Source organism: Emys orbicularis, chromosome 8 (assembly GCF_028017835.1).
Source record: "Emys orbicularis isolate rEmyOrb1 chromosome 8, rEmyOrb1.hap1, whole genome shotgun sequence".
Lineage (NCBI taxonomy): Eukaryota > Metazoa > Chordata > Testudines > Emydidae > Emys > Emys orbicularis.
Genome location: NC_088690.1, coordinates 106,787,061 through 106,814,935, shown reverse-complemented (window position 1 = coordinate 106,814,935; position 27,875 = coordinate 106,787,061). Strand labels below are relative to the sequence as shown.

The window sequence follows — 27,875 nt, the reverse complement described above, 5'->3', positions numbered from 1 at the left end:
GTTGTGGCAGAGATGGGTATGGATGCATATAGCCTATATCATGTCAGACAATAGGGATTAGAAGATATAGCCAGACTAAAACTGTACTGGGGTTTACAGTTGAGTGGTAATTAAATTTTTCTGTTGAGCCACCAAGAAAAAAAATTAAGTATTACAAAAAAGTTTCATAAACTGCAGTGATTTTCCTTTCTTTCCATATGAACTAATGAGTCCTTTGAAACCAGATTAATTCTCATTTCAAAGTGCTTCTCCTAATCAGTTTAGTTAAATCCAAAATACTACCTTTTGTAGCTAAAATGCTCTTTTATGTAAACTCTCTGATAGATTTTATACAAGCACTGCTTTTTAAAAGACTGACCTAGTCAACAGTTTTAAAAACACATGACAAAACTGATACTGCCTCTTTAAAATAGGAAGAGGTAAGGTGACTGCTGCTTTTCTGCCATTAATTCTTCCAGCTGGAGTTCTATCCTCTAAATTCTAATGTATAAGTCTTATTATATTTTTGCTGCACAAGCCTGCATGTTTGAATGTTACCTAATCCTTAGTTGGACAACTTTTGGAAGAGCTGCCAGGCATTGATGGCCCCGTGGCACAGCTTGTTTTGATCTTGTTCATGTTAACAAATCCATATTTCTGTAGCCCTGCAAATTAGCGGATATCCACTTCCAGGGATGCGGATATCTGTGGACCATTTATGCGGATACCAGCATGGATACGGGTACAAATTTTTTATCCACGCAGGGCTCTGATGGTAAGAGTGGGTGGGCAGCTGGGAGGAACCACAGTGCGGATCCTCCACCTGCCCTGGGCGGAGGGCCTGACGGGCAGGGACAGGAGCCGGGGGTTGCTCGGGTGCCACACCCCGGGCAGGTGGAGGGTCCGCCATGGCTCCCGCTGGCTCCTACTGTAGCTGGACTGCGACTCTGAGCCACTCCTTTCCCCGGCCGGAGCCGGGTCAGGGAGAGCTGCACTAGGAGCTGTGGGGAGCCTGAGTATCTCCACCTGCCCTGGGTGGGCGGGCTAAGGGACAGGGACACTGGGCAGGAGGCTGGGGGCAGGGACAGGGGCCATGGGCTGCTCGGGCACCCTGCCCAGGGCAAGTGGAGGGTCCACCATGGCTCCCCACAGCTGCCAGCGCATCTCTCCCCGACCGGCTACAGAGGCGTGGGGTGCCTCGGAGTCCCAATCCAGCCCCCAGTGTAGAGCCCTGCAAATCCACGGATATCCGCATCCACAGATAATTTTTGCAGATTGGATGCGGATACACATTTGTGTATCCACGCAGGACTCTACGTGTTTCTCTTCAAAGCAGATCCTTTTTCTTCTAGGTTGTTCAGTTTCTACGGCTTTCATAAAAGTTCTTGCATTCCTAGTAGCAGCCCTCAGACAGCAAAAGACCCCTATCTCTCCCTTCCTGGACAACTTGTTAATGAGGGTCCCATTTACAGACAAAGCAACAATGGATACCCAGCGTGCAACCTGGTTTCTGGAGGATTATGTCTTCATGCTGCATCTAAAGAGCCAAATATTGATTGTGATTAAAAATTGAGACACCACCTACACTATAAGGTGTTAGTGTCATAGGAGAGGCAAGGTAAGTTAAGGGCACTCACATGAGAAGTCTACAACTTCAGAGACCTCTCTCTCTCTCTCTCTCTCTCTCTCTCAAGAATGTCATGCATAGATATGCCAGTGTGGGCCTGAGTCCACATGAGGCTTCTTCAGAGGTTCTGTCTTTTCCATACACTCTGCTGTCTTGTTTAGTAATGAATCTCTCTCTCCGCAAACTGGCTACCATTTTCATCTTCTGGTGATTGAAGGACAGACTTACAAAAGGATTCCTTGTACGTGAGGAAGACGGAGCGTTCATAATGACCAATGCCAATCTAGGAGAGTGGAGTACTCACTGAAGGACAAAGATCAGAGACCTGATCCCAGGAAGAGAAGAGGCACAACATAAACTGGCTAGAGGTCAGGGCCATCCAGTATGGATTCACAGCATAGATTCCTTCTGTGCATTTTCCATAGAGTCTTGTAATGACAGACCACATCTCTGCCATGGCCTATGTAGACAAAATGGAGTATAATCACGTCTTCATCTTTCCAGAAAGACACAACTGTTGGTGTCTTGGGCAGAGCAAACCTGTTACCAGTATGCACCATACATAATGAGGGAAAGCTGAATACCACCACAGTCAGGCTTGGCACTAGGAAGAAAAACAAAGACCTACAACACCAAGGCAATGGACCTGTTAGCTTTTTCTTGCAACCACACACTGTCTAACTAGTGTCTAGCTTTTCAGGAGGAGGGTTCATGAACTTGGCCAGCAGCCACTCCTCAAATGGTTAAGAGATTGGAAGGAAAACATACTTATGCCTCTTCCACCACCACTACTTGTTGAGGAGAACTATTCGACATGGCAAGTAGGTCTACTCATATTTCTACTACAAAGTGACCTGCCTGTTGTCACAAGGGCCAATCTTGCACCAAGAGCTAGACAGGCTTGAACCAGCTGCCTGATGTGAGAAGAATTGACTGTAAGAGGATAATCTGATATGGTCACTATGTGTTTGGTCTCAAGGAAGACATCCAATATGACTTATTTTATGATGTGGTCAAGCAGTGGTTTAGGGATTTGTGATACTCTGTACCCCAAAGCAACACCCTGGCACCCCCATATTCACCACTGTCAATATAATTGATATATTTTGTACAAAGTATGCCTTGTGAGGTATCATTTTAAGTCTTGATCGGTTTAATATTAATATCCTGTTGGATTGTATGTGCTATCATTGTATGTGAAGTTATGAAGTTTGCTATGTGTGTTACTGAAATATGTTGTGATGTTGGAAACACCCACAACCAGCCTTTCAGGTACAGAAATGGTGCAGCCAGACACTGATAATGGCCCATTAAGGGGAATCATTCACACAAGGACTAACCCAGGAACTGTATACAATGGAGACCTCTCAGAGAAAGCACACAGACAATGGAGACTGCTTGACTCACGTCATAGCAAAAGATCTTTCCAGCAAGTTGGAGGAACCTATAAAGGAGGGGAAGTGACATCATCATTTGGCCTTATTCCCCCACCCCCCAACTCAACAACCTGGAAACACGTCTGGAGGACAAACAGTGAACTGGGGAGGTGGTTCCAGGCTAAAAAGGAGAATCCCAGCCTGTGTATTAAGGAATTATACCATCAGGGTGAGACACTGTTTGATTTAAATCCTGTCTAGTTTATAGAACTCAGATTTACTTTTATTTCTTAAGTAATCAACTTTGCTCTGCATGCTTATTACTTATAATCACTTTAAATCTATCTTTCCATAGTTAATAAACCTATTTTTATGTCTAAAACTGTGTTTTGCTTGAAGTACTTGAGGAATCTGCTCAGGAACAAAAAACTGGTGCATGTCCTCTCGACATTGAGGGAGGGGCGGACTGGTTAATAAACTTACACTGGTCAGGCTTCTGACCAGGGCAGGACAGTACAACCCTGAGGTCCTAGGCCGGGGAGCTGTGGGGAATTGGCTGGAGCCTCTCTATTGTTAGTTCATGAGTGGCTGGTGAAAGTATTCACGTAACTCAGCTAGGTGTGTCCCTGCCTGTGGATGGCTGTGTAAGTGCAGTACTTGGAGTGGTTTGCAGCTTGTCACAGCATCACAATGTGAGAGGGAGCCCAGGTTGGTGAGACAAAGGGCTCAGTGGTACCCCAGTCCCTGGTTGCATCCTGGGGATCCCATCATAGGATCAAGGCATCATTTCATCAGAATTAGCCAAGGTTAGGGGAACTTGAAGGTGGTGGCCATGTAGTTGTCTTTTCACGCATTCTCCAATTCTGTAACTAGGACATCGAAATGTCATCTGATCTTCCTTTTGAGAGGAGCTGTACTGTGACCTTGTGTGCATGTAAAAATGTGTACATAATTGTAATATATCTGCCTTCAACTGGGTTCACATTGCTAATAAAAGACCATTATAACCGATGTAGACCTTAGACAATGAAAAGGAATATTTCTTATCTATACTTACTATTTGAACAAAAGAACTTTTCAGGTAAGTTCAGACTGGCCATTCCTTGGGTAGAGTATTTTCTGTTGTGAACTTGGATCAGAATTGATCTTTATGTTGAAGGAAGTTTTTTGTTTTTATTATGTTCTGCATAAGGAGATAGTAGTGCCCATAGTTACTTTCTTGAATTAAGTGTAATTTCCTTAATGAGGTAGTCAAGATCCTTATTTTTGGCTATGGAAATTGCTTATGGCACTTTGTGCCAGTGACTGATGATCACTTTACTCAATAGACTTGTTATATGCAGATTAATTGAAACAGAAGAGGAGAGATGTTTTATTTTGCTAAACATTAGATCCCACTAGTTATGAAATGGTAGTTTGCTAAATTGACTCTGCTATAATCTGTGAGAAGGATGTCCAAACTGCATCACCCAACAAGTTCACAGTACAGCAGCAAATATAGGGAAGGGGATATGGGCCAAATACTGATTGTGCCAGTCCTAAGATGGACCTATATGCTGGTAACCGATCACTTTGAGTTAGCCCACATCATTGCACTTGCATCTAAAGTGAAAAGTACAAAAATAGCTTTCTGTTTATTAATACTTTTTCTACAATAATGAAATGACATAAATGACTTCTGATCAGATCTCTTCATATGTAAGTGATTTGTATTAGCAATCATTTAAATTGCTTTTCATTATGTCATGGAGACCATCCAACTGATGTATTCAAGTCCTAGGCTTGTGAAAAATATTGTACATTCCAAATGGCATCTGAATAACTGAGCATAGATGACGGATGATAATGGACAACTATTGACAATTAAACTTGCTGACTTAGTTCGGTTATCTGTCCCTTACAGTGCTGATAGATATGCTCAGCACTGGTGTATAGTAGATATTTTATAAATTCTATAAGAAGGGGGAGTGATTCACTGTAAGAGTTAGATCCTCTGGAGTGTATTAAAAACTATAATAAAACAAAAAACCACTAAAAAGTACTGACTCTCCATTAGTGTTCCCTGTACACTGTGCAGTTGTCAGCAATAACAGACTTTATGGAACTTATGCTACGTACATAGGATGGTAAATTTAAAGATGTTATAATGACTAGTGGTATCTCAAACAAGGATATACCTATAATAAAATTCGATTATACTCATTTCTAAAATTTTTCAGACCCTGTCGGCTCATGATCAGTTTGAACACTATTCCTTAATATGTTTTGACTGCTACAGGAGATTGTGCACCTTAGTATAGTTTTTTTTTTTTTTAATTTTTGCCACTTGTAATTTCTGGTTTTGCTCATTAAGTGCTTCTTACAGGATTGCTATGCTACATTTTGTCCCCCTCCTCTTTTGTATTTTGGATATTTTTGTACCTCTGGGTTTCATGACTTCAAAATTAATTTTCTGCTAGAGATTATACTTGTCTAATATTTGTAGGGTATATATTGTCCAGGGCATAAGTAGCGTTTAAGCAAATCAAGTTTCTGGTTAAACTCCTACAAGTGGAGTTTGTTTTCTGCTGGTTTTAGGTCTTTTTCTTCAGGCTCCCTTTAATAGAGAATTTGGCTATAATCTTCCCACAGTTGCTTAGTAGGGGTTGGTAAAGGCTTTCACTCAATCTACTGTCCTTACCAACACAGCTGGATCTGATGTGGATGATTATATCCTCTCTACTTGATCAGAGCTTTTGTCAGATTTATTACAACTGACATGCCTGAAGTACCGTCTCAGATATCTGACTTAGATGTTTCCAATATTGGCCATAAAAACTTTTGTCAGGCTTGTTGCCTCTTCTGTAGTAAGGCCACCTAACTGAACCAATAAGTTACAGCAGTTTATTCCAAGCTTCTAGCGAGAAATGCTACAACAGCTTTTTGTAGTACTTAGTTGTCCCTCACATGGACTGCTGCATTTATTGTGCTGTCGTACCTTAGGTTCTCAGTTCTGGAAACTTTTGTATTTTTCCCCCTGCTTCTCCAGATTTCTGTGTTGCTGAAGTACAAAGTCTAGAATGTCCCAGAAGCACTGGTTTACGCAATTGGGTTTCTGCTTCTAACGTGCTCTTTCTTTTTGGAAAAAGTAGAGCTGTCTAGATTTCCTAAGGACACTGCATCAAGTCCACGTAATATTGTTTGACATTAAATAAATCAGTACTGCCTTTAGATGAATTCAAGACCTTGCTTATAGTTTGGCTCATTTGTGAATGAACACACAGCTGCCTCCCATTTCCTATTCAGTGTGAAAATAGGGAAAAATCTAGAAAGAATCTTTTTGTTCTGTACATGAACAGCAAACTATGTAGTCTTCTTTCACTGCTAGTGATCGTAGCTCGGGGGTCGGCAACCTTTCAGAAGTGGTGTGCCGAGTCTTCATTTATTCACTCTAATTTAAGGTTTCGTGTGCCAGTAATACATTTTAACATTTTTAGAAGGTCTCTTTCTATAAGTCTATAATATATAACTAAACTGTTGTATGTAAAGTAAATAAGGTTTTTAAAATGTTTAAGAAACTTCATTTAAAATTAAATTAAAATGCAGAGCCCCCTGGACCGGTGGCCAGGACCCGGGCAGTGTGAGTGCCACTGAAAATCAGCTTGCGTGCCCCCTTTGGCACGCGTGCCATAGGTTGCCTACTCCTGTCGTAGCTAAACATTGTTTAAAAATTGTAAGTGATACAAACATACTGAAACGCCTACATAATTTCCTTTTTATGAAACTGGGATATTTCTTAACTCCACCATAATGCCAGACCTTTTATTATTCTAGTTACTCCATTTTTAGCTCTTAATTTCTATTTTATTTTGCCTTAAGTGCTCGAAGGCATCGGACCACTCTCTAAATTAGAGAACTACTTTGAAAAGTGAATTTTTAATGTTGTATACGTGAAATCATGACCTATTAATAAGGCTCAGATTTTTGTCACAGATATTTTCAGTAAAAATCATGGACAGGTCATGGCAATAAACAAAAATTCACGGAAGTCTGTGACCCGTTCATGATTTTTACTAAAAACATAGCTGACAAAATGGGGAGGGGATAGGGTCCAGCATCTCAGTGGCTGGGAGCTTTGGGGTCCCCTCACCCCCCGCAGCGGTGGGGAGCTCTGAGGTCCCCGCCACGGCTCTAGCTGGGCTGCTGCAAGGGATCCGCCCGCTGCGACTGGGCTGCTGCAGGGAGCCCTGTGGAGAGTGGGAGCTCCAGGGGATCCCCGCTGTCTGCCACGGCTGCGCTGCTGCGGGGAGGGGTTTGCCACCTGCCGCGGCTGGGCTGTTGCGGGGAGTCCTGCTGTCCATAGCTAAGTGGGAGCTCTGGGGTCCCCCTGCTGCTAGGAGATGGTGGGGGGCCTGCCAGCAGCGTCTGAGAGCTGCGGGGCTGCCTGCTGACAACTCCAGCTCCAGGGCAGAAAATGTCAGAGGTCTCCGGAAGTCACGGATTTTTCTGTGACTTCAATGACCTCCGTGAAATAATCATAGCCTTATCTATTAAGCATGCTGACAAACATACCTTTACTAGACTAGTATACTTGCATTTCTTACTGTAAAAAGACTTTTTGTGGTAGTTACAATGGATGATGTATTTTATGCTACATCCCATTAAAACTTTCTGCAGCTGGAAGAGGATGATGATGGAAATGTGCACTAACCTTTGCTCTTATTTGAACATGTCATCAGTACGACTAAATCTGTGTCCATTTCAGTTTTCATTCTGATTTGAGACCAAACATTACTGCATTACTCCATGTTTCCTTTTGCTCTTTAGGAAGTTTAACAAAGATAACCTTATCACTTAATATGAGTTACAGTCATTCTAATTCTTTCAATGTAGTACTTTAAAACAAAACTAAAATTTTTGGGGAATATTTTTCTCTCAAACAAGTCCCAGGAGTTCCTCTCTTCATAAAGCTTAGTCAGAAACTTCTAGTTTGTGAGAGAGATCCTTTTCTTTCTCTCTTTTACATAGCTCCAGTATCCTGCATGAGTTACTCCTGGGGGAATTATGCACCAAAAAATTATAAATTATGCGTATTTTAAAATACCTGTCAGCGAGTTTGTAACAATAAAGACAACACAGATTCAGGAAATAGTTTTTGACAAATAGATTCCTTACTAGGCATATTAATACACAACTTTGAGTGATAATTCATTTAAACCAGGGGTTCTCAACCTTTTCCCTTCTGAACTCCCCTCCCCCCCCAACATGCTATAAAAACTCCACGGCCCACCTGTGCCACAACAACTGGTTTTCTGCATATGAAAGCTAGGGCTGGCACTAAGGGTAGCAAGCAGGGCAATTGCCCGGGGTCCCGCACCACGGGGGGGCACCGCAAAGCTAAATTGCTCATATGGTGGCTGAATTTCCTTTCTGAATGTTCTATAATTACTGAGGGAATAACAAAATACGGTGATCCCATCAAACCATTAATAAAGCGACATACAAATCAAATGGTATTGTGACTTTTTTTTCTTAACAAAAAATAAAAAATAAAACAACAAAAGATAAAACTAGCCCTGAAGTGGTAACTAACAACAAATAGTATTTTCTATTGCTGTAGGTACTAGTTCTATTCCATTATAAAATAGTTTAAGGTTTATAATACCTTTTTTGCTAAATTTGAGTGATGTGTGAAGGGATAGTGATTTGACTTAATGTAAAAGATGTATGGCTACAATTTTCACACAGTTTCAAAATTCTGGAATGAGGGTCTAACTATGAAACTTATTGTAGTAAGAAAACTTTTAGGCTTCCATTCTAGTTTCAGTGGGCCTGGCAGCACTGGGTGATCTTAACATCCTAGATACTACAGTATCTAGCTACAGTGGGATGTATTAAAAATGGAGCAATTGTCAAACTTTCTTACCCCACCTATTTAATGTTAATCTTCTGATGTCTTTGTTTCCTATCATAATTACTTTGTCTTGCCTCTTGCATATTGCCCATCTTTGCTCCCAATACTTCTTAGCCTTGATAATGATTGCAATGAAAAAAGTAATCTCATAATCTGATTAAACTATTATCCCAGGATAAAATTTGCATGCATTTGCTTTTAAAAGAAAATGCAAACTTAATAATATTGGATATAGCTTCTGCTTTGAGCTGCAGTAGTTAAGTTAAAAATAGGAAATTAGAGATAGTAAAATATCCTGTGATTTCTCATTGTTAAGCCAAGGAGTTTGTGTGAAATTCTGGTTTTACATTGAGCTTCATCTTTGCATGTGTGTATGCTATGCCACAGTTATTGGAATCTGATTTTGCTGAAGAAAAATATATATGCCTTTGGCCCTGGGAATTTGAATGTTTTATTGCCCTGCTCATGATATTCTGTTTTTTCCAGTTCTTAGACTATTGCTCTGAACAAGTGGGAAGTATTTATTAAATAGCAAACAGCTTTATCTAAATGGAGATAGTCAAGGTTGGTATGTCCAAAGCTTGACATACTTTTTTGTCCCTTTTGCAGAGTGCAATGTAATTTGAGGGATTTTTAAAACAAATACATGTGCTACTTTCGCTTTTGTAACCGGTTTATTGTACTTTTAAATAAAAACACACGAAATACACAAAGTACTCTTATGGTTATCAGTAACTTGATACAATATCCGTGCTCCTAAAATACTTTTTTGTGACTCAGTGTCAGTGATTAATGGTTACCATAAATCTTAAAATAGAGGGGTTATGTGTCAATGTAATGGAAGAAAACACCTAATTTTAAAGCAAGAGATTCCAGTTTCAAACTTCTAGATTTCAGAGTTTTGTTACATACAGAGTTCAGAAAAGAAATGAAATTCAGATTTAAGAATTCTGCTAAGGAGCTTTTATAACAATTCCTGAAGTATTCTAATCTAACCTTGCAGAACCACCGTGAAGATGTATATAACTTACTTAACTAATTCTTACAATGTTGATGGAAAAACTTAATTTCCTGTCAAATTACTTGTCCCAGGCAAGTGATCAAACAATTTTTTGTAAAGGTGTCCTTAATACAGGTTCATCCACCCAAATGAAATGAGGATGGATGGTGATCTTTAAAATTTCAGAAGAGCTCTTTTAACCATTTGAAAGCCCCATTTGTCACATTCTCCTGCTCGTGGAGAGTCACCTCACTGCATGTTAAACAACGGGGACCTTTGTCTGGCTTGTTGAAGGTTGTGTTGCCCCTTTAATGGCAGCTAGAGAGTTACCTGCTGTGTGGAGACAGCTTCATACCAGGTCAGTGTGGGGACGCTAGGTGACCAGAAGAGAAGGGAACTGTTTATGCCCACGTCTATGCAGTAAAAGCCCTCTTTTCACCTGGACCAGGCTAAGCAGCACCCACTTTCCCACCCATGGAAGTAGTTGAAATGCCAGGTTTCATCATGATCAGCTGTGAGCATTATGCTAGTCTCCCCTTTCTTGGGGGGCTAGGAAGGATCTTTTCCCTTACCACCAGATTGGCCAAGACAAGGTGGATTTGTTTGCCTTCCCCATAGCAGGTTGAGGGCTTAATGGGGGACAAAGAACAAAAAGGACAGGAGTTAGGCTGTGATTGTGTAAGCTTGGGGTGGATGTCCAATACAGGTACTTCATAGGGAATGGATATGGTGATCAGATAAAATGGATTGGGAAAGGATTTAAAGAAGGTATTCTTTAAAGGAGTGGAAGTGCGTGTGTGTGTGTGGGGGGGGGGGGGGGTTGGGGCTCTTATGACTGGCATGGCAGGGAGTCAGCCCCCCTTCTTTACCCTCTTAACCCTTATTTGAGGGGATAATGAGGTCCCAGTAGTGAGTTGGCTGGGCCCAGGATGGGTAAGGAGGAGGGCTGCCAGCAGCCCCCTGGGTATATGTAGATGAGTATGGAATTACCTGCACTGAACAATTTTATCTGCCAGATTCTCCTAGTCATGTAGAAATAAAGTTTCAGCGTAATTAAAGCATATCCAGTGTCTGCTGTCCTTCCAGCATAGCCGGACAATGCTTACAAAGGCCTTCTGTTTGGATTCTTTGTTACATGTAGTAGGCTGGATGATGTTGTAGTAAATGTCACAAATAGACTTGTCCAGAAAATGCAGGTTGCCATGGAGAAGCACATTTTATTACTTTTTTAAAGGGTACAAAGTTATAGCATACTTAACTTAATTTTTTTTTATAAAGTGTTATCTGAAAAGCTTTCAGAAGCCTTACTGTGTTTACACAAAACTACTATTGGTTTTAACCTTATTGGTAGCTAATGATATTTTTACTTTTTGGCAGTTGAAGGGCGTAACATTGACTCTTTTTTAAATACTGTAGATGTTACCACTTTGCTCTCTTGTAAGTTACTATTTAATAATGCTACAATTTCTTGAATGAGGCAAGCATTAGGTTCTCTGTCTAAGCAGTAAGTTTCCAGCCACTTGCAAACAGAACCATTTTTCATTGGTGTCAGCTGTTGTACCACAAGTGATGTATTGTACCTTGATTTTTGTCCCTTTTGTTTGGTGGGTTGGTTTCTTAGAGTACCAGGAGAAATTGTATGACACTTCCACTTTCACTATAGGATGGGTGAGGGGTACTACAGGAAGGCTCTGACAGAGGTGTTGACAGGAGCGGCGCCAGGGTTTTTGGCGCCCTAGGCGGGGGTCCTTCCGCACTCCCGGTCTTCGGGGCACTTCGGCGGCGGTGGGTCCCGGAGCGAGTGAAGGACCCGCCGCAGAATTGCCGCTGAAGACCCGGAGCGCGGAAGGACCCCCCCGCCACCGAGGGCGGCAAAATGCCGCCCCCCCAAATCCTGGTGCCCTAGGCGACCGCCTAGGTTGCCTAAATGGAAGCGCTGGCCCTGGGTGTTGAAATTAAGAAGTATAACTGATATTTTTTTATTCTGACAGTATATTAATACTGTAGTAGAAACCTGTTAAGTTAATTAGTTGCACCAAAATATTCTTAAGATAGACCAGTGACAATTATTAGCACTAGTCTGTACTTGACCGAACTAGTTTAAAAGCTTGTTTTCACATCCTCCTTTGTTTAGCCATACTTCACACTGGAATGATATTTATAACTGCATTAAAAGGGAGAAAACCCTGTGTGGCTGAGAAACAGATGCTTGGTAACGCCTATGGCACACAAACCATATTTTAATGTTGTCTTTCCCCCTGAGCAAGTATTGATTCAAATATTATTTCATTGTGGAGTTAAATATCTTTGTGGTCACTAAATTAATTCTCAGGTGTATGTATTCACAGCTCCTAATGAGTATGAGGTTTTAAAAATATTTTTTGAAGGGGACTTTCTCTTTAAGCATGCAACTTGTTTTAGGCTTTGGTTGCCAGAGAGTAATAACTATCAAGTATAAGACAACTGAATTCTTTGGCAAATGTTTCTTTGTTTTCCTTCTAACCTTTTTGCCAGTTTGAACAAATCCCTGATGTATAAATTTCTCCTTTTTTAGTGGTGGATCGTCTGGGCTGTGATCCTCGAACACGTTTCCATGTTCCTCCAAATACCAAGCAGTGGATTGCCTTGCTGCAACGAGGAAACTGTACATTTAGAGAGAAAATATTGCGAGCAGCTTCACATAATGCCACAGCTGTGGTCATTTACAACAATATATCCAGTGAGGAACCGGTCACTATGACTCATCAAGGTAAATAGTATGAAGTCTGTTTCCTTTTTGTCCCCTTTGCCCTCTGGATATTTTTCTGCCATATAAACTATTTTTAAAGCACTGTTGACCAGGGCTTTGGAGCTGTGCTCCGGCTCCGCTCCAGCTCCAGGCAAAAACCTGAAGCTCCACTGCTCCAGAGCTGCTCCGCGCTCCAGCTCTGGGCTCCGCTCCAAAGCCCTGCTGTTGACAGTATACAGCTACTTCTTAAGTGTTTGTACCCTTTGTTCTTTGCAAATATGAGCAAGTACACAATATAGTGAAATACAATGAATACATCTGGAACTGTATTTTTTTTTTATTTTTTTTTTAACTCCAGAGGAATACTTTTATCCACTGAGTAACTTTTTTTTCTTTCCCCTTTTTGGGATCTTAGAGCTATCATTTTTGTTTCAAATCTTAGTGCTATTGCTTAGTGGAGAGGCAGAAAACAAAACAGTGTATAACAGAGAAGAGCTGTAACTTTATACAAAACATCTGAGAGTGAAGAATTTTTATAGTAATGGGACTTATAGTGGAATTTTGAAGGCTGGGGTTTTCAAATGAGCCTAAGAGAGTTAAACTCCAAAATCCCAGCCTACAGGCTTCTTTTAGTGACATCTTACAAGGATTTTACCATTCCTGGTGGTACAGACTAATAAGGCCACCACACCATTGCGATGCAAGACTAAACAGGACATACCTACTGTTTCGAGGAGGAGTTGTCTTTGTAAACATAATCTGGAATTCTTTCATGATTTGATATATTAATGGTCTGGATCTCTGAAGACGTGCACATTTCTAGGGCAGATCACATGTAAAAATTTGGCATTACTAGAAAATTATTTTAGGATCACTGGAGCTTTTACCCTTAGGTTTTTTCCCTTGCTGAAAGAATCCCTTTAGCAAATTTTACAGTTAGACAAACTTTGCGATTACCTGCATTTTCCCAAAAGAATGTCTATTCACTTGGGATGTCTTCATCCTTCAGCACACCCCAAAAAGGCCACTTACTTTCGATAGTTGCATCTCCTTTGAAAACTTCCCCTAAAAATTGTTCCACTATGTTTTTTTTTAACATACTGGGGGAATGCTTGTGGAATTTGGAGTTTCCAAATTATCATTTTGTATCTTACCAACCTCAGTGTGAATAGGATTGATATTCTAGGGAACTGAATATGCACCTCTACCATGATATAACGCGGTCCTCGGGAGCCAAAAAATCTCACCACCTTATAGATGAGACCGCGTTATATCGGGTTCGGTCCGGTACGGCGTACCAGCAAGAGCCGGTATGCTGTGCCGCACTGGACCGGCTTCCCCGGCAGTGATTTAAAGGGCCCGGTGCTCCAGCTGCTGTGGGGAGCCCTGGGCCCTTTAAATCCCCGCCAGAGCTCTGGCAGCGAGGCTTGGGTGGGGATTTAAAGGGCCCGGGGCTCCCCGCCTCTGGCCCTTTAAATCACTGCCCGAGCCCAGCTGCCAGAGCCTGATTTAAAGGGCCCGAGGCTCAACACGAGTTCGGATATAAAGCAGCGGGGCTCGGGTGGCGCTTTAAAGGGCCCGGGGCTCCCTGCTGCTTTACCGTGTTATATCCGAATTCGTGTTATATCGGGTCGCGTTCTATCGGGGTAGAGGTGTAGTTTAAAAAAAAAAAAAAAAAAAAAAGGCTTTCCTGAGGGAGCCATACAGTCACCTGAACATCTCATTTTGGGAGTGGAGCAGAACCTTATACAAAGGAAATTACCCAACTCATGTGTTCATTACTTTTGTTGATTGTAAATGTCTTTTGGTTTGTTCCAGCAAAACTTTTTTTTACCTTTGTTTTCTTTTGTGAGCCATCACCACTTCTCTGCTCATGCAGTTCTCCTAAAGCCTTAAGCTCCAAAGGCAGAGACCAAAGTTGATGTGAGGTTTGTAACAGTTGCCAAGCCCACAGTATTTACTTCCAGATGATGCAAATGATTTCTCACTTCTAGTGGCCCTAGTGAAGTGGGATACTTGTTGTAACAAGATAGTAAGATTTCTGTTTGTTGTGACTAAAACAGAGAGGAGTGACAAGAAGACTAATATAGCCAGACTCTCTCAGACGGTAGGAAGCTTTAAGATAGCTTTTTGCTTGAGCTATCTTCCCTCTGAATCTTGAGGTCTTTTAGACCTGTCTCTTTGTAACCAAACGTGATCTCAAATCTCTTCCCTTGCCTACACTGTCAACGGTCATATTCCTTGCTCCATCTTTTGGGAGCGGATGGAAATCTCTGCACTAATTGGATATTTAAGCTCCATTCCTTCACTCTTCCAGCTTTCCCCTTCCTTAAGGTCAGCAGTAGTTGAATTCTTTTCATGTGTCGGACAGTTTTGTAGACTCTTAGTGGGATGACAACAAGTTATAAGTGCTTTAATCAAATAGTAGTTTGACATATTTGGCAAAATAGATGCTACACACCAATGTTGTCCCAATTCCACATGTTAATATGGATCAGTGGGTCTTGTTCCTATTGCTTACCAGGTAGCAGCATATACTGTTGTGCCAGGGAAGCACAGCAAGGAAAACAGAAGCTGCCCAGGATGCAGTGGTCCTGTGGGCCATATGCATGATCTCAGCCTGGTGTGGGTCCCAACACCAACCTAGGAATGCTTGTGCCAAAAATACAGGGTTTGGGTCAAAATAAAAAGTGTCGGTTTATTCATGCTGTATATCTCAGGTTGTAGGCATCGTATATGTAGTTATGTAACTTTATTAAAATATTGTCCCATTTCCCACAGGGGTGCCACTTCAGATTCTGGGGTGAGGAGGTAACTTCCAACCGGGGGTTGAATCACTTGGATTTCTTTGAAAGATAAAATGTCTATTTTTGGAGCATTTGTTTTGATTAGTTCCTGTATTTTTAACAATACATATAGATTTATTACAACAAAATTACCAACATAGGGCAAATAGGCAACTTTTAAAGCTAAGCTAAGCACCTTTGCATGCAAACCCAGTACCAAATAAAACCTAATTTTCAAGTCTCTAAAGCAAAGCTCAGAACACCCAAGAGAAATACAGTAAAATATTACTGATCCCACAGCCTTGATATATAAATCTTTTAGCCTTTACAGGTAGCAATGCAGTCATACAGTATGATACATTGCTATTATGGAGCAAACTTGGACAAATTGCTAAGGAGTACAAAAGAATAGCATGTAAGGGCAAAATCAGAAAGACTAAGGCATAAAATGAGTTAAATGTATCAGGGACCATAAATGGTAATAAGAGGTTCTTTAAATACATTAAGACCAAGAGACAGACAAAGGAAAGTATAGGTCCTCTACTTAGCAGGGAAGGAGAGCTAATAACTGGTGACCTGAAGAAGGCTGTGGTGTTTAATGCCTATTTTGTTTCAGGTTCTCTAGAAAGGTTAATGGTGACTAGATACTCAACTCAATTAATAGTAATAACAAGGGGGAAGGAATGCAAGCCAAAATAAGGAAAAAGGTTTAAAGAATATTTAGATGTATGCACTTCAGCAGGACCTGATGAAATTCATTCTAGGGTACTTGAAGAACTAACTGAAGCAATCTCGCAACTGTTAGCAGTTATTTTTGAGAACTCATTGAAGTTGGGTAAGGTCTCAAAGGACTGGAAAAAGGCAAACACAGTACCTATAGTTAAAAAGGGGAACAAAGAAAACCCAGGGAACAGTAGTCCGGTCAGCTTAACTTCAATACCTGGAAAGATAGTGGAACAGATTATTAAACAATCAGTTTGTAAGCACCTAGAGGAAATAGGGTTATAAGGAATATCCAGTATGGATTTGCAAAAACAAATCATGTCAAACCAAACTAATTTCCTTCTTTGACAGGAATACTGTCCTACTGGATTTTCAGGGAAGGAACCAGTAGATGTGAGATATCAAAAGCTGTACTAAAAAATCAAGATGATTCTTGGGGTACCCAGGACTATGAATCACATCATTACCCCCTGCCTCCATCATGAGGGAGTCTTGCCTATGCCTGGTTGGGTGTCAGCTCCTTAACACTACCAGCCTTTCTCAGGCTCTTGCTCGGACATTCTCCTCTAGGCGAGGCCAGCCCTGTTTTCACCTTGCAGGCTAACAATAGATGCACCCCTCTCCCTAAGTCCCTTTGAAGTGTTCCACTGAGATATCCAGCCCCTTTAATTGGCAACTTACAGAAATTCCAGATCCTCTGCCCCTGGAAGAGCAGTGTGCCCCAGATTACTAGTTTTACCTTAAACCACCACTCCTGTAAACCAGTGGTTCTCAACCAGGGGTACGCAGAGGTCTTCCAGGGCGGGTAATCAACTCATCCAGATATTTGCTTAGTTTTACAACAGGGTACATAAAATGCACTAGTGAAGTCAGTACAAACTAAAATTTCATACAGACAATGACTTGTTTATGCTGCTCTTTATACTATACACTGAAATGCATGTACAGTATAAAATAAATCAATTGGAATATAAATAATTATATGGTAAAAATGAGAGAGTAAGCAATTTTTCAGTAATAGTGTGCTGCGACACATCTGTATTTCTATGACTGTTTTTGTAAGCAAGTAGTTTTTAAGTGAGGTGTAACTTGGGGGTATGCAAGACAAATCAGACTCCTGAAAGTGGTACAGTAGTTTGGAAAGGTTGAGAACCACTGCTGTAAATCACACAGCACTGGTGAGCCCTTATAATAAAACAAAAGTAGATTTATTTAAGAAAGACTAAAGATTTAACTAGAAATGAGAGTGGTGGCAACAAATGGTTACAATACAGAACAAAATCATAAAATGCAAAACGCTGTCTACACTTAATAGTTACCTTCCCTATCTAATCAAGTACATCCCCTTCCCCCGCCCCAAGGTCTGGCAGTTGCAGAGCTGGCTGGCTTCACAAGCACCAGGATCTAGTTTTTCATGAGAACACTGTGTTCCTCCAGGTGTCTCCTGAGTGAAAGGATCCACAGGACCACAATCCTTTGGTTCTATACACTGACAGGGTGAACCCCTGTCTTGTTGTAATGGTGTTTTTGTTTATTTGTTTGTTTGTTTTTACCTTTAAGTTCAGTTGTTTGCAGTTGCTACTCATGGCTTTCCACTGAAAGTCTTAGTATTGCACAAAACTATACAACGGAGCCTTGCATTGTGTCACGTCACCTGGTGACTAGTTTCTATTCCAAGTCCATAAAGCAAACTTTCAATATAAATATATTATTCCTTAAATATTACCCATACATACATCTTGCAACAATTATAAATCTTGAAAAGTTACAAGCTTTCTGTAGATATTTTACATGTTACTCCTTATAGCTAAATATCCTGTAAGATGTGTTTGGTGTAGTGAATTTGTCAGTCTGAGGTCAGCGTTGTTTGCAAAGAAACAGGGATCCTTTGCAAAGGAGCATATATGTCATGGGGCAGCTCACTTGACCTAAATGGTGCCCCTGATTCTCCAACTAGGCCCACAGACCTGTATCTTTCTAACTCAGAATGGCAACTCTGAGTCCCATTTGCCCTGTAGCCTCAATCATTACCATCTCCCTATCAACTCTCTTTGCAAAGAAAAGCCTTGACAAATGTGTAGGTCTAATAGCATGTACTGAAAATCACCACATCCAGTTGCTGAAACAAATTCCATAGCAGCCAGGGGACCCTTTGCATTTCCCACCTCAGATTATCTCAACTACTGTGGTATCTTGTGGGGAGAGGTAGTTTCTTGGGGACCTGGGAACCAAACCATTTGAGGCTTGGATACACAAATCTTGCACATAAAAACAGAGTCCATAAAGATTTACCTTGAACGTTTTGGTGCTTTTTGAAGGGTACCTGTCCCCTTGTGGATTTCAGCAAACAATCCTCCCTCAGGTCAGTTTCTTTTGGCATGGTGAAAAATATTTCATCCAACTCATTCTTTCCATTTCCTAGCTGAATATAGATTTAAACATTTGAAATCTATGGAAACACATGTATATGCACTTTCTCAATATACTTCTCCAGCAGAGTACAAATTCTTTTTGATGGCCAGATATCAATTGTCACTCTCCAATCAATATTTTCATCATATTAAATGAAAACAATTGGCATCTTTTATAGCAAAAGCTGTTTGATTTTATGTGCTCTGGTAGTATATTAAGTCTCTGATGTTCAGGTTTTAATGCTACACTGTCTCCCAGGGCCAACTAGCAAAAGAGGTATTGACCTCAGTGAGCTTATATCCACTAACAAAAAACTGCTAAGCTTAGTTACAACAGGTGTTTTTGTTGTCTCTTCCCTATCTATATCCCTATAGTAATATTTTTATATATATATCTCCACATATCCTGGTAAATGACCTCTCTTGGGTAAATGAAGGACATCTTTCCCAAAGCAGTTTATATTAGAAAGGTTGGGACATTACTGGCAGGAAGGCAGCTTTATCAGTGGTTTTGCTTGCTGCTTTTATTCAAGCAGAACAAATAATATCTAATGCACAGAGAGAATATGTGGCAGGGGAAAATATTTAGTAGCTGTCTCTTTATAGTCAGTAATGGGAATAAGAAGGAAATGCAGGTAAAATAAAAGTGTTAATATTAATTTTTTTTAAATGTGCTTGTGTAGTAGAGACTTAAATTTAACAGTGTTACTAAATGACTGATTAATTCTCAAATTCAGGTAAATCTTGAAATGTTTTATAATTTTAAATCTATGTAAAAGTGCTGTAATTTTAAATTTGAGATTAGCACAGCTTCTGTCCTTTTCTTCTACATTATCATCTTCACCTTGTTGTTAGTTGGGGCCGTTGGCTCTTTGTCTTGACAGGAACTCTTGAAGATCAAGTGTTTCTTCCAAGCTGACATCGACATTCTTCATGTCCTCCTTCAGCACCTTGAAGCACATTTTTCTGGGTCTCTCTCATGGTCTCTGTCCCGTGACTACTAGATCTTGTACTCTGACCACCACCTCCCACGTATCATTGTTTCATATGACCCAGCCTTCTCAGTTGATGCTCCATCAGCTTTTTCGTGATGAGGGCTACCTGCATCGTGGCTCTTACTGTTTTGCGTCTTAAAATAAAATTTATTTAAATGAGAACTAAAGCACCAAAATAAAATTATTAAATTCCATTGATTACTGATTCAGTGTTGCCAAAGTTACAGAAATTTTCTCCTTAAGTCTTAACACTACATCTAGCATTGCATCTTTACATCCAATGTAGACTTGGATTAAGCCTTTAAAGTAATCAGAACAAGCTTACTGCTTCATTGCATCCTTGGATAAATAATGCATCCCTTTTTGAGAGAGAGAAAATCCATTCAATGATGTATAATTGACTCTTTTCATTCTGCTTTTAGAATTAAGACTAGCTTTTTAGAGGATGAATCTTACACCCCACCCTATCCCTCCCAAACCAGGAAAGCGTAAATTACAGATCAAGGGGAAAATATAAAAATCAGATTATATTCTCTGATAAAAGAATAATGGTTGATGGAGGAGAATTCATGCTTGTTTTGAAATGTGATCAGAGAAGATGGGTGTGTTCTTGGTTACTGGTTCAAAGGCAAAACGGGCAGTGGATGACAATGACTTCAGGTCACTAATGGCTGTTTAGGGATCTCAGTCAAGTTCAGAGTTGACAGGTCTCTAAAGTTCATGCTGCCACCGCAGTTGCCATGGTAATGCTTGTTGGCAGGTACTTGGACATCAAGAAGGGGAATGGATATAGAAGCAGAACTATCCTGTCTCCAAAAAAGTGGTGATTTCAGGTCAGGATTCAGGGATATTGGTGAAACAATGAAGAGAAGCTTGAACCAAATCTCTGTTCTTGCTATACTATAGTTTATTATTCCAATCAGGCATCAAAATTTATTCTTAAAAGGATGTGCAAACATGTTGGTAAAAAGCTGCATAGGTTTTAAGCACTCAAATTTATCTTATTGTAGATCTGGAGTATCCAAAGCCAGTAGAATAATGGCAGATCCACAAGAAAAATAAGTTTGGGGGTTGCTGATGCCCATTAAACCCACTTGAGCATAAACAGTCCATTGACTCAGACCAAAGCCTTTTTTTCCCCCCATGGATCAGTGAGAATTCCACCCATTCATTCCCAAACTCAAAGTGAATTTTACTCTAGTCTGCCAGGCTTATGCAAAAATCAAACACAAACCTAGTAGTTCAGATAGTGTCATCTTAAAATTTATCTTGCATCAACTTGTTTCTCCACTTGTGTTTTACTTGTTGAAGTTAGATAACATGATTTTAAGGCCATGCGGTCGGTCTGACTTTCATTATATAATCTTGTCTCTTAAATGATGCAGGATGACAGGTCAGAGGTGTGGCTGGCTTTTCAGGCCTCCAGTGGAATTTGAAGAATGGGATTAGGCTTTAAGATCAATAAACTGAGATAAAAAATTTTCTAGTTGTAGGAACACATCTTATATATAGCGTTTAACATTTTATATATTGTGTGATTCTGATAATAAAAACCATTTTGGTAACACACATCAACTGCATCATATTTAAAGCAGTCTTCTCACTGTATCTCTTGGAGGCACATAATCAAAGTCTATCATGCAGTAGGTGGAGTTGTCTGACTAGATAATGGGTCCCAAACAGGAGTGTGTTTGAAGCACACACCTTGGAGCATAAGGAAGCTATTGTCTCTTTCTAAGACAAGCAAGAAAATCTGTTCCATAGTATTAAGGAGACTGGGAGAGCAATCTGGGACACTACCGAAGTGCTTTTCATGTGTGTATTTCAACCAACACTGAAATACCTGTAGCCACTGGTAGAACTGGCTTGTTTTCAGAGGATGGAGAAGTTACATCCTCTTACCGTTGTGAAAAGGCCCAGGAGATTGTTAATGACCATAAGCAGTCAGGTATTGTTTCTTATCCACAGACTAAACCTCCAGCAATACGGTGCCCCCTAGTTCCTTGGGTTTGTTTGTCACATGGTTTTGTAGCAATTTCAGATTCAGATAAGGTTGTTCTCTTGCCATTCCTATTGTAGACTTAGCTATACTTATTTGAGAGGACTCTTAGATTGAAGTTTCTCTGTGGGGATATATTGCCTACAAGCAAAAAATATCTCTTCAATAGGCATCCATTATTTTCTGGCTCCAAAATCATTTGGAGCAAATTGAACCCGCTATCCAGAAATAGCAAAGATGGAGCTGCCTGCCAGCATCACCTCACTGTTATGGGATGAATGAAATTAAATATTTGGTTATCAAACTAAAAACATCTTGATAAGAATCTGTTCTCATATGGCCTGCATTAAGCTAATACTTTGATTTATCAAGATTGCAGATTTTTTAAAGCAGATTTTGGATGTAAAAATAATCACAGGCCTCAAGGCTATAACTTTTGGACACTGTTCTATTGACAGTTCTACCCTCTCTCCTCCCCCCTCCCCCCCCCCCAACAAGCTTTAAAATATGAATATGAACTTTCTATGAAATAGGAAAAAATATTTCACATAAAATATTGAAGTTAGTTGTTGAGGGCAGAGGCATGAGTCTAATTGATAGTGATAGCTACCTTATTTAGCTTCCTTATTCTGCCCAATGACAAGGTTATCTTCCTTCTTGGTTCAAAACTAAAGATCTTAACACTTTGTACTACCCTATGTCTGAACACAAATCCAGTCTTTAGAGTTTCATGGTACATTTAAAAAGTTTGTCTACTTAACCTTGTTGAATCACTCTTCCTGCCCTTTGACATTTCTTTAAAGACTGGTAAACTTTTACGACACAGAAGTGGGGATTATTAAGAAACAAAATGGAAGTATTCATTGTGGTTTTATTTTTAAGATCTGTTTTTCTCCCCCATGCCTTACTTTCTGTGTTCATTATATTCTACCCCAGGTAAGAAATAAGCTACATTAGGTAAGAATGTAGGTTGTGATAAGCACAATAATGAAATCACTATTAGAAGACATCCAGAAAATGCTGTTGAACTAGTAAATATTCAACACTTAGCACTTTAAAAATATAAAGCACTTTACAAATCTTATAACTAATCATTGCATTACTCCTGTTTGGCAGGTATGCAAGTATTATCCTTCTTTAACATATTTGGTTAAATGACTTGTCCAAGGCCACACACACTCAATGGCAGTTCTAGGACTAGATCCCAGCTCTCCTGATTTGATCTTGTGCCATAAACACAAGACACTCCACTTCTTGTCTGGTGAGCACTGGGTTGGCTGGAAAATTCAACTATGTACAGCAAGGGATGTTGCTGTTAGTCACAGAAATGAAAGCTGAAGAAGAAGTAATGCTAATGTAACAGAAAATGAAGAAGTGTGTGGGCTAGTGTGAGGAGACCCATTGGTTATTCTCAGAATCTTTTGAAATGAGTTTTTATAGTTACTACTGAACTGCAGAGAGCATATAAAGCAAATATTGAAGATGTTCCTTGCAGCGATGGCCTGCTATTGTAACTTCTCTCCAGTCATGTTCTACTGTGCTGAAGTTAAAATTGTTTGTTTGAAATATTTGCTAATAACCTTTCAATTGAAGTCTTCTCTCTTGTGTTAGCTCATTTCTGCATCCGTAACCTTGTGGATCCAGACTACCATCTGTTTGCTCTAAAAGCAAAACCTTAAGTGATCTCATACTCTTGTAATAACAGACTGTCATATCTGACTGGCACAAATGCTAGGCATTCAGTGAATTATTGTGCCTTAACATTGCTGAGGTCATGGTTAAAATTTTGTGTGTGTGTGTTTGAAATTGGGAGCTTATTTTCAGTATCTGTAGGAGATGGAGTTGTAGCATTATAACTAAGGCTACGAGTATGTCACGGAGGTTGCAGAAGTCACGAAATCCGTGACTTCCAGAGATCTCCGTGACATTGGGGCGCTGCAGCAGTCCAGCCCCCACCGGCAGCAGGGGGGCCACAGCTCCCTGACGCTGCATGCAGTGGGGCAGGGTGCAGGACCCTCCTCCCTCCCCATTTTGTCAGGGATGTTTTTAGTAAAAGTCAGGGACAGGTGGCTTCCGTGAATTTTTGTTCATTGCCCGTGACCTGTCCCTGACTTTTACTAAAAATGTCCATGACAAAATCGTAGCCTTAATTAAAACTTTTCCATTAACTTGTGTGTAAAAGGAAGTATGGTTGCTCATACTTGAGTGCTTTCTTGGGTAGGGGATTCCAGCCTTGATCAAAAGAGATGGTAAAATGCCTAGAAATATAACCAGTAATCACTAGAAGTGAGATATGAACATAGGGTTTCCTCTTTTCCAACTCGTGTAACTTGCTCTAGGATACAGGCTATTTGATTAATAGCTTTCTCTCTCCCCTCCCTCTCATCATGTTGGTGTATTTATAAGCAGTAACTTAACTGCAGGAACCACCCCCAAAAAAGAATGGGGACCCACTTCAAAGCGATATTGCCCTAATCAGCATATACAGAAGCAAAAATCAGGTCCCAGATGCCAAAATGGATGCCAAAAAGGTGACTTCCCTTTCAAATATTTTTAAGTAGTCACGTCTGACATCTTATTATTCCATGTGTAATTAACCCGATCTATACCATACCATGCCAAACCAACATGAAAAATTCAACTATGTGAATTTTAATTTTTCTTTGCCATTCTTGCAACATTTCTTAAAAATAAGTATAAAATTCTTGTTGGATTGACTGCAACCTTAACTTTGGCATTGCTACTGTTTCCACCACTAGGGAAGTGGAAGAGAGCTGTTTGTCCATTGAAGATAGACTGGTGAGCTGGACTGGTTCACCTACCATACTGTATGATATAAATACCTGGATAATTAGAAACAACATTGAATGTGTTGGTCAGCTTGAAGAATATCTGTTTGTTTCTATTGCAGGTTCCTTGCTCCTTGAAGGCATTATATAGAAATGTCCTGAGTGAGTACTAGTGTTTTCCTCAGGACCACTGAATCCCAAAATATTTTGATTTGCATGTCAATCAGTTAGGGCACATCACTTTTTTATTTAGTTTACTTTGTTGGGTTTTAAATAGGATTAAGTAGTAAGTAGAGTAGATTTTTAGCATTGATCATTTTTCTATTTTCATTTGCAGCTGACTGAAATGGATTCATTCTTAATAAGCTATTCTGACATCAAAATTTATATTTGCTCAAGGTTTTCTGTCATTAACATTTTTCATTCCCTGATTGTTAGCTTTGCTTACTTCCCAACAGTAGAAACTACATTTTCAGTCCTAATGCAAGTTCATTCCAAATGTTTTTGCTATGAAATATCCAATAAAATTTGTGCAAACAAAGGTGGTAAATATAGATGCAAAATGGGGGGAAGGAAAAAGTAGAAAGATCTGTCTACCATGAGTTTTTTCCCTTTGAACAAGAGCAAAGTGAGAGCTGCTGCTTCTCCCAAGGCCAACCAGCTGCTCATCATTCATGCTGGCTCATGTAGTGCCTTGTTTGTAAATAAACATGCAAACTAGATCTCCTGAACCATTTCTTTTAGATTTATTAGTCTCTTTTCCTTTATCAGTTGCTTTAGTTAAGAAATGGAAAGTGTTCCTTTAACTTATACTTATGTCATGGTAGCCACATTAATTCACTTGATAAAAAAAACGTGGTGTGCTACAATGCAAAAGTTTTTAAAATACTTTTCTTAAAAGGTGACCACTAGCTAAGATGCAAATGCTTGGAGGCAAGCTTTCAAATCAGTACATGGACATGACTCTTATTGATGAGAGCTGCATGATTAAATGGCATTGTCCTCCTATGAAACTTATCTTTTAGTTCCTTGTCTCCCTCGATGCATTTTCTTCTGATCACACCTGAGTGAGTTCCTTTTTATTCTGGAGGCAACCAGAGCTATCATTCAGACATGCTTGAAATGTTAATAGGGATGTTAGTGGTACTGGGGGAAACAAGCATGGAAAGGGCTGTCAAAACAGCCTTCATATAAACATATATTAAAATCCACTTTGGAAGATCACAGGAAGTGAGTATATCTCCAGGGCTACAAAATTCCTAGGCAAAAGAGGTTTGAGCAACAGATAGGAAAAGAAATACTTCCTCTAAGAACTCTCCTCCATCTTCCATAGAGCACCCTCAACGATCTGTTTCAAACTTTTTAAAATGTATGCTCTTCTCAGAGGGACCTCATTCACTGTAAAAGTGATCTGTCTGACTTAAACTGGTTCTCAAAAAGGACAACCTAAAAAGACAATGAATGCATCACTTGAAAGTCAGATGTTAACAGACTACTGTATGTTTCAGAAAAAGAGAGCAACCACGTAAGATGCATGCTGCGGTAAAGTCAAAATGAAGTCTATTTTCCTTTCCATTCCAGCCTTGCGAGGTCAAGTAGATAGAAAGAAGCATCACTTGGGGGAAGGAGGGAGAAACTACTACATCAAACATCTGTAGACACATTTCAGTCTTCAGCTGCTTTATACCTGTTTTACAGAATTGTTTTGCCTTGGTGAAAAGAATTAAAAAGCTGAAAAGGCTAGGTCATCTTTTGAATAACATTTCCATCACTTAAAGCCCCTGAGGCTACTACAAGATTTTCTGTGGGCGCATGAGCTGTAAATGCTGTTTCCAGAAGGTAACAGACTCTACACCTAGAGGGAGGATGCACAGTACAAGCAAAATGATTGGTCACATCTTTGAACTATTTGAATCTAAGGCTAGGTCTACACTAGGGAGGGGGGCCGACCTAAGATACGCTGACTTCAGCTACGCTATTCGCATAGCTGAAGTTGCGTATCTTAGGTTGATTTACCTGGCCGTGAGGACGGCAGCGAGTCAACCACTGCCGCTCCCCCGTCGACTCTGCTTCCGCCTCTCGCCGCAGTGGAGTTCCGGAGTCGACGGCAGAGCGATCGGGGATCGATTTTATCACGTCTACACTAGACGTGATAAATCGATCCCCGATAGATCGATCCCTACCCGCCGATCTGGTGGGTAGTGTAGACGTACCCTAAGAATAAGGCAGTAGGAGGAAGGTGGAAAAAGAGAAGCTTTCTTTACCATTTAACAAAATTCAACCCTGTCATAATTTCAGGTCTGAAGAGGATTTATAACTTTTTCTGTGGTTCTCACCTTATCTGAGCTCAGCACACCATGAATTTATCCTCCCGATACTCCAGTGAAAGTTGTATTGAAAGCTTGAAGCTTAAAAAACCCAGACACACAAGCTGTTCTGTTGGGAAGGGTTTTCCGGTTAAGGCTAGTAAATCTGCAGGGGATGTGAAAATGCCTCAATTTGTCAGACTTGTTAAACTGGAATGTAACACAATTTCTTTAACTTACTTTGAAGGTGATTTCCCAGTGCCATTCTTTGGAAAGCTGCATATGCTTTCTGGATTTGTGTTCCTCTTAATCTCATCCCCTCCCTTCTTAAAGAAAGAAAGAAAACAGGAACTGAATGAAGTGCTGACATTTACATTAGCAGTGCGATTGTGAACTTTAAACCCCAGTATAGTGAAGTCTGTAGGCAGATTTTCATAATACTGTCCAATGCCTGTTCTTGCTGTTTCGCGCGGCAAGCCTGGGAGGGAGGGGGGAGAAGCGGAGTGGCAGCGTGCTCGGGGGAGCAGGCGGCAGTGGGCTGGGGGGAAGCGGTTCCTCTTCCCCCCCGGTTACTTCCTGCAGCCCTCCCCATGCCCCCCACCGCCGCAGCTCATCTCCACTCCGCCTGCTCCCCTGAGCGCGCCGCAGCCGCTCCGCTTCTCTCCCCTCCCTCCCAGGCTTACCGCAAAACAGCTGTTTCGCGTGGCAAGCCTGGGAGGGAGGAGGGAGAAGCAGAGGGGTGGCGCGCTCGGGGGAGCAGGCGGCAGTGGAGCGGAGGTGAGCTTGGGGGGGAGCGGTTCCTCTGTCTCCCCCCCCAGGGTAACTCCCTGCGGCCCTCCCCGCGCCCCGCACCACCACAGCTCACCTCCGCTCAGGGCCGGCTCCCGGCTTTTTGCGCCCCAAGCAAAAAAAAAAAAAAAAGAGCCGGAGTGCTGCCCCTTGGAAAATGCTGCCCCAAGCACATGCTTGGAGCGCTGGTGCCTAGAGCCGGCCCTGTCTACACTAGCCATTTCTCCAGAAAGTCTTCCCACTGTAACGTGGCACAGATGTCAAAAACATGGTGGTTAAAATGTTGGCCGCTGTCTGGTGCCTTGTGCATACTATTACTTGAACCTTTGCTACCACCAGTGGAGCTGCAATGACGGGACCTTTTCAGAAAAAGGTTAGTGAGGCCAGGGGGACAATAAATGGTTTTGCCTAAAGATGTTGCCTTGAAAACAGTTCATCAGAATTAACTTGACAGTCTGTTGCTGTTGGATCTTG

The 27,875-nt window shown here is 40.8% G+C and overlaps 1 protein-coding gene across 2 annotated transcripts in view; it reads left to right on the top strand.

Annotated features, from left to right (window-relative positions):
- Nucleotides 1-27,875, top strand: part of RNF130 (ring finger protein 130) — an 85,470-nt gene that overhangs the window by 4,794 nt on the left and 52,801 nt on the right. For both annotated transcript variants that reach the window (XM_065409067.1, XM_065409066.1), the window contains exon 2: nucleotides 12,430-12,624. In XM_065409067.1, coding sequence (XP_065265139.1) covers nucleotides 12,430-12,624 — 195 coding nt within the window. The remainder of the gene's footprint in view (nucleotides 1-12,429; nucleotides 12,625-27,875) is intronic.